The 8413-nt window shown below is 33.6% G+C and overlaps 1 protein-coding gene across 2 annotated transcripts in view; it reads right to left on the bottom strand.

Annotated features, from left to right (window-relative positions):
• Nucleotides 1-2387: 2387 nt before the first annotated feature.
• The window catches only part of LOC142225670 (uncharacterized), a 105131-nt gene continuing 99105 nt past the window's right edge, over nt 2388-8413 (bottom strand). For both annotated transcript variants that reach the window (XM_075295485.1, XM_075295486.1), the window contains one exon: nt 2388-2892. In XM_075295485.1, coding sequence (XP_075151600.1) covers nt 2766-2892 — 127 coding nt within the window. In that variant the 3' untranslated portion in view covers nt 2388-2765. The remainder of the gene's footprint in view (nt 2893-8413) is intronic.

Genomic DNA, 8413 nt, shown 5'->3' with positions numbered 1-8413 from the left:
GGTTTTTGCAAACCAGCGCTTCAACATTACTTTTTTAATCAATTAATTTTAACTGAAAAACTATTACATAATCCATACATTGGAAGGTTTAGTGTGACCAAAGTCGTGAGTGTGACCAATGTCGTGAGCGTGATTAAAATCGTGGGCGTGACTGACATCGTGAGTGCGATTGACATCGTGATCGTGATTCAACTCGTGAGCGTGATACAAGTCGTGAGCGTGATTCAAATCGTGAGCGTGATTAAAATCGTGAGCGTGATTTAAATCGTGAGCGTGATTAAAGTAGTTATCGTGATTCAAATCGTGAGCGTGATTTTGTTTTCGTGAGTGTAATTATCAAACATTTTTACTCACGCACATTCACGAAGAATTTTTTTTCGTGACTCACGCTCACGCACGAAAATTTTCAGCTTGATCACGCTCACGCACGCTCACGAGATTGACTCCATCGTGACTCACGGCTCACGCGTGAGTCACGAAAATTTTCGTGAGTCACGAAAATTTCGTGTCACGTGCACACCTCTAATCGTGAGTGCGATTGATTCAAATCGTGAGCGTGATACAAGTCGTGAGCGTGATTCAAATCGTGAGCGTGATTAAAATCGTGAGCGTGATTTAAATCGTGAGCGTGATTTAAATCGTGAGCGTGATTAAAGTAGTTATCGTGAGCGTGATTTTGTTTTCGTGAGTGTAATTATCAAACATTTTTACTCACGCACATTCACGAAGAATTTTTTTTCGTGACTCACGCTCACGCACGAAAATTTTCAGCTTGATCACGCTCACGCACGCTCACGAGATTGACTCCATCGTGACTCACGGCTCACGCGTGAGTCACGAAAATTTTCGTGAGTCACGAAAATTTTCGTGAGTCACGAAAATTTCGTGTCACGTGCACACCTCTACCATGAACTAAACGATTGCTACTTAGAATTTGTAAAATTTCCTTTCGAGTAGTTAATTTTCGTTGAAGATACGAAAAATGAACTAAAATTCTGGAAAATTCTTGTAATAAATTATTGTAAAAATCTTCTTAAATTTACGAGACACTTTTTTTCTGTGTATATAAATAAGATATATCTAGTGGTAGCAAAACAATTTTTTTATGTTTTCGAAATGAATAGAAAAATGAATAACATTATCTTTTGAATAGGAATAATGAAATGAATATAGTTAATTTAATAGCATAAAATGAAAATGTGAATATTTTTCTTATTTAGCGTCTAATTTCATACTATAAACCTAAAAAAAAAACTAAAAATAAGAAAGAAAACATTATTTTTAAACTTAGTAGAAAGATACATATTAAATAAAATTAATTACATTAATAAAATTAATTACAAGTGAATTGACTCCGTTGACTACCAACGTCCACTCAGGTGGACATCTTACTACACACACACTAACGTAAGTACACACCAAAAAATGGTCGTTTTGTACTATTTAACACTAGAATAAACTAGTTTTGAAGAAAAAAAATTTTCAATGGCTACTTTTACTTCGGTAGTGAAAGGGTTAATGAAGCAGAGCAAATACTATTTGGCAGCAAAGTTCTTCCTCAACTCCTATGTTCAATCACTTCTGAAAACATTGAAAACTTACTTCCCCTTCTAAAACATTGTAACATCTATCATCTCATTTAAACTTCTCTCTTCTAAAACAACGTAATATCTACATAACCTAATTTCTCCGAACTTAAACATAAATCAGGTCGAAAACCTATGTTGTTAGCACCTATATTACCTGTTTATTTTCATAATTCATTATGATTGTAAATATATAAATAAATAAATACTATACGAACATTATATGCTTGCACTTACAAATAATGTGCTAAACATTAGAGTTTCGAACATATAATGTTTACACCTACACATATGAGAAACATTATTTTTTCGTCCGTGAACACACAATAAAACCATTTATTTCCTCAGAGACGAAATTTTAGACAAACGAAATTTTTATCTTCCAATTTGTAGGTTTTTGAATTTTCGGGCAAAAATTTATTTTCAATTTTCCATTCAGATTACACAGAAGTACTATAGATTTTCCGGAGAAACATATTTTTTAAATTGCGTTATGATGTTTTAGAATGCAACAAACTTAATTTCGTAAAATTCGGTCAAAATTTTAACACGTAAGAATTGTTTTCTAGTTGTATCTTAAAAGATACTGGGCGTATTTAAGATTTAATGAAGTTGTATCCTTAAATCCACATAAAGCTTTATGTATGGTAGCCGTTGCCACGTTTGATCTCAACGAGCTTAGTTTGGCTTGAAAGAAACAATTTTAACCTCAAAAAGAATCTTCGTTGGTCAAGTATTTACATTTCTAGAAAATATTTTTTTCGTGTTGCTATCCATTCCAAATCCCATAGAAAGATAGAGTTTTATCTTTTCATATAAGACACATTTATTTCCAAGTTTTTTTCTGTTTTGTTTTTAATCTCTCGCCCTGAGCATTCCACATTTATTTGAATCTCAAGCCCTATATGCTGATATCATCAAGCTCATTGGCAGTGTCTTCCATTTACTTGCAACATAACTTATGAGTTTGCTTTATAATTAATTTCTCCAAGGTTTTAACTTAATTTTATCACAGCGAAACTTATCCAATAATTAAAACTATTTATAACTAATTTGTAGCCATCATGCGCATCGTCATCATCGATTTGCTTCCATTCCTCGAACAGTCCTTCAGTTTTCGAGGAATATTTCGATTACAATAAAACTCTTCAGGTACGGTGATGATATCCAGATCTATTTCTAAATATTGTTGGTGTATTTCATCTTGACATTATCAGAGACCATCCATGCTGTCAATTTCTCGTCCTCGGTTTTATTCGTCTCGTCCCAGGGGAATGTTGTATTCGGATCCGTTTGCACATTGACTCTGTAATGGAGAGGAAAGTTTAGCGAATGCAATTATCTGACAAATGTCTAGTGAGGTGAAGTGAATGAAACCCGTATTATCATAGACCAAGAAAAATGTAGACGTATCAAGTCCATTCACAGTGTTGTTGTTTTATTGCAAATTGACTGATTTGTACGGTTCTCCAAAAATAAATTTAGTCACTAGACTGCGAAATTAAGTGCGATGATTGCGCACTGCAAATTAACAAAATCATTGTGAATGGACTTGATGCGCCTATATTTTTCTTAGTCTATGTTAGTACTTAATAGGAAGATAAAGCGCTGGTTAGTAAAATTTGTTTATGTAATCGTCCGTCTATTGACGCGATAAGTACACAAAAAAAATTTCACGAACATTTTTTCAATTAAAGTGTTAATTTAGTTTTAAAAAAATATTCAATTAAAAATTTAATTGATTCAACAAATTTTATAATTGAAACAAAAATCAATCACAAAAATTAATAGTATCAATTAATTTTTTAATTGCATCAATTAATTTTTTAATTGGATCATTTATTTTTTTAATTGACTTTCAATTATTTTTTTAAATGATACTATCATTTCTGTTATTGAAGACATTTCAATTAAAATTTAATTGGATCAATTAATTTCGTGACTGAAAACAAAAAATATTTTTTTGTGTGTAATAACAAATCCGGCAAAAAAGCATACCAAAAAAAACAATGAAAATGATCTTTTTAAATCGAGAAGTGGTGCAAAACTGACTCAAAAGCAATGAATTTCTCATGGGCATGTCATAAGGTGGAAGTCATCTTTTTTAAGTAACCGCTGCAATGATTTCGCATTAGGTCTACAGATGTGATGCTACACATAGGGTTATGGTTTCAATTTGACCAAAAACCAACAAGTTTTCAGCGGTAGATTATTCCTTCTCAGTAAAAATGATGCTATTTCTGAGTTTTTCATAGCTTCTCTAAGTGGTTTCATCGTAATGTGAAACACCGTACAGTCTCGAATAGAGGTGTGCGCGTGACACGAAATTCTCGTGACCCGCGTGAATCACGTGTGTCGTGAACAAAATCCAAAACAACTCTCGTGAATGTGCGTGAATGGGACTAAAATAAATATTTCATGCGTGAACGTGCGTGAGAAATTAAATTGGTTCGTGAATGTGCGTGAATAAAATTTCTGCAAAATCACGCTCACGAAAATAATCAAGATTTAATTCACACTCGTATGTTAAATGCAATTAATTTGGCTCTCGAACTATATTCTATTTTTGAATTTTGTTACCTTTGCTGATTTCCGTTTGGAAAATATCGTGAGTATCGTGAATTTGTCGTGAATCACGTGAATTGTCGTGAATCGTGCGTGAACGTGAGTCTTTAAAAGTAATTCTTGCGTGAGTACTGGTTTTCATTTCGTGAAACTGCGTGAGTGGGATTGGCTACCACACGTATCGTGCGCGCACATCTCTAGTCTCGAATATAAAATGGAGGATCCTTATCATTGAACTAAACATAGAATTGGGTAGCTCTTATTGAAGTTCATCAATTGTGTTATCAAAATGGAGTGAATAGTTTGACTGAACCCATATAAACCGATCTCCCGCTATGGGGTCTTGGCCTTATAGAAACCGTAGTTTTTATGCAATTTGCCTGAAATTTGAAATCCAAGGGTATTTTAGGACCATAATGATGTGTTTCAAAAATGGTGAGTATCGATCCATATTTTGGTATAGCCCCCATAATTGGCGTAGCTAGGGGGGTGCTGGGGGGGCTATGCCCCCTCCCAGAATAATCAAAGCTACTGTTGTTTTATATTTTAATTCAAGCTTTGCGATGTGTTTAATCCAATTAAGATTGTGGCAGAGAGAGTATGTTAAGCATATTTTTTAGTATTGATATTTACATTACAACTAAAAACACGTAATAAAAACACCTTGAGACGCACATTTTCAAAAATAGTCAATTTATAACTACGTTGATTATATTCATAAATCGTCACATGCCCAATTTACCATCTAAAATCGTCAAAATCACGAAAAATCCACAGAGTTGGCACCGCTGCTCTCGACAGTTGCTTCGTTGTATTCTGTTCTCAGAGAATTTTTAAAAACTAATCGAAGATAGACGTTTTATAATATTCAATTTATTTTTTGCCTTTTATTTAATTTTTTATTCTTAGTATTTTTTATACACGATGAATATATTAAGTTTATGTTTTGCTTTATGATTTCTAGTCCTGTTTTAAAACACACATTTTAAATAAAATTTAAAAATCATATGTTTGTTGTCTTGAATTAAAAATAAATAACAAACAATATTTTTCAAACACATACTTAAAGCAATGCTTTTATTTTTTGTTATATTAAATAACGGTAAGTTGCTATTTGATTATTTATAGCGGTGTCGTGGAACCGGCTCCCACACGCAATAAAATATTTTTTGTCTTCAACCATGAAATTAATTGATCTAATTAATTATACCCTTCACCACTACTGTGGTACAGGGTATAATAAGTTTGTGCATTTGTATATAACGCCAAGAAATAGTGGTCATAGACCCATCTTTTAGTATACCGATCGGGTAAGAATTAAAATCTGAGTCGATTTAGCGATGTCCGTCTGTCTGTCTGTCTGTCCGTCCGTCTGTCTGTATATGTAATTTTGTGCACAAAGTACAGCTCGCAATTTAAGTCCGATCGTTCTCAAATTTGGCATAGGGCCGTTTCTTGAGACAGAGATAATTGCTATTGGTTTTGCAAAAAATCGGTTCAGATTTAGATATAGCTGCCATATATAATTATCTACGATGTGGTCATAGTTAGCGTGTTTATCAACCAATTTTCTTGAAATACCGTACATCCAAATATTTAATGAATCTCGCAAATCTTGCAAAATATCAGCCAAATCGGTTCAGATTTAGATATAGCTCCCATATATATCTTTCGTCCGATTTAGACCCATATGACCACAGAGCCCAAAATTTACTACCGATCTTCATGAAATTTTGCACAGAGGGTAGAATTGGCATTCTACCAATACTTGGTACACTTGATTGAAATCGGTTCAAATTTAGATAAAGCTCCCATATATATCTTTCGTCCGATTTGAACTTATATGGCCACAAAAGCCAGAGATTTTCCGTGATTTGCTTCAAATTTTGCACAAGGGGTACGTTTAATAGTATCGTTAAGTGTGTCAAATTTTGTTAAAATCGGTTCAGATTTAGATATAGCTCCCATATATATCTTTCGTCCGATTGAACTTATATGGCCTCAAAATCCAGGGTTTTGCCGTGCTTTGCTTCAAATTTCGCAGAAGGAGTACGTTTAGTAGTATAGGTAATTGTCCAAATTTGGTTGAAATCGATTCTGATTTAGATATGGCTCTCATATATATCTCCCGTCCGATTTGCACTCATATGACCAGGGGGGCCAAAGTTATACTCCCATTTACGTGAAATTTTGCATAGATAGCAGAATTATTATTCTAACTATACATGTCAAATTTATTCAAAATCGGTTCAGATTGTATATAGCTCCCATATATACGTACACCAGAGTTGGGGAAATATGGTCGACTGTTTCATATTTTAGACCCATTTTCAATGGGATTTTCCTCCAATTGACTGGATAGTTTCCACAGAGAATACAAATATGGCCAAAATTCTCACAGTTTACACAAAATTCTGTGATGATTTCCCCATATCCTACACACTGCAATGCCAAAATTTCCACAGAACGGATGAGTTTTAAATAAGGCTCCAAGTCGCCCTACACATATCTTGGCGAGATCTAACCAATATCCTTGTAAAATCGCCATTGCTGAGTAGCAAAAATTGTAAATATTACTCTAATTGTCCTATATCTCGAATACATATGTATCGCCTGAAAAATTAAAAATCTCTTTTGTACAATTGCATTAAAATTTCTCTCGCTTCATATTTCCCATATTTTTTACTAACATTGTGTATCATCCCAGGGCGTTAGCCGATTTAAATTTTAATTCTAGAGTTTTTGTAGAAGTACAAAAAATTGTTTCCATTAAAAGTATTTGTATCTGGAAATGCAAACCTTTATATAGCTCCTAGCAAATTTTAAGTAGTTGAGATGGTAACACAAATGTTTGTCTACATAGTGGTGAAGGGTATAATATAGTCGGCTCCGCCCGACTTTAGATTTTACTTACTTGTTTTTAATTGAAATGTATTCAATAAAAAAAATGATAGTATCAATCATCAAAGCCAATTAAAAAATTAATTGATACAACTAATTTTTGTGATTGAGTTTTTTTTGTTTTTGATTGATTTTGCTGCATATTGCCTTTAACACCGCAATAAAATTGAGGATGTATAGTTTTATCAATAGGGGTAATTTATCGCTTCGGAAATTTCGACAAAATTTCGAAGGATGTCTGGGGGGGCATAGCCCCCCCCCCAGAGAAAATTTCTAGCTCCGCCAATGGCCCCCATATAGACCGATCTTCCAATATTACTTCTTGGGCTTCTAGAATCCGTAGTTTTTATCCAATTTGCCTGAAATTTGAAATCTAGAGGTATTTTAGGACCATAAAGAGGTATGTCAATGAATGGTGGGTATCGGTACATGTTTTGATATAGCTCACATATATGTAGATCGATCTCCTTATTTTATTTATTGGGCTTATAGAAACCGTAGTTTTTATCCAATTTGCACGAAATTTGAAGTCTAGAATTATTTTAGGACCATAAAGTTGCACCGAAAATGGTGAGTATCGGTCAATGTTTTAGTATAACCCCCATATAGACCGATCTCCCGATTTTAATTTTTGGGTTTGTAGAAACCGTAGTTGTTGTCCAATTTGCCAGAAATTGAAAACCTGCAGGTTTTTTAGGACTATAAATAGGTGTGCAAAAAATGATTTTAACATATTGTTTGGGATTCTAGAAACCGTAATTTTTATCCAATTTGCCTGAAATTTGAAATCTAGAAGTAATTTAGGACCATAAAGAGGTGTGCCGAGAACGGTGGGTATCGGTCAATGTTATAGTATAGCCCCCATAAGTCCGATCTCCCAATTTAACTCTTTGGGTTTCTATATATCGTAGTTTTTATCCGATTTATCTGAAATTGTAAATATACTGGTATTTTAGACTCACAATTTTTAGTTTTTTATCGGTCCATTTAGTAAGGCCTCCATATACCGACCGATTTCACTTCTTGAGGGTATAGGAGGCGCACTGATCACCCCATTTAAATAATGGGGATGAAAATGTACAGATTTTAGTTTTCAAATTAAGGCGTTATTTCATCATTTTCTTGCACACTTACAAAAGATGTTAATGATTCCTTTAAAACTCAATCAAAAATGGATCTTATAAATTCAGAATTTGATATAGTCTTCGTAGGTAATATCTTTAAACTTATCTTCGGGAAGTGTACTAGTTGAACTGTTGGAAGAATATCTCTGCTTGGATGAATATCATCAAATTTCAAAGAAAACTATAATATTTTATTCATGGTGGTGGATATTTAAGAGTCGGCCCGGCCGAACGTAC

This window comes from Haematobia irritans, chromosome 2, assembly GCF_050003625.1.
Source record: "Haematobia irritans isolate KBUSLIRL chromosome 2, ASM5000362v1, whole genome shotgun sequence".
NCBI lineage: Eukaryota > Metazoa > Arthropoda > Insecta > Diptera > Muscidae > Haematobia > Haematobia irritans.
The sequence above is the reverse complement of the archived record's forward strand: the minus strand, read 5'-3'. Positions and strand labels throughout refer to the sequence as shown.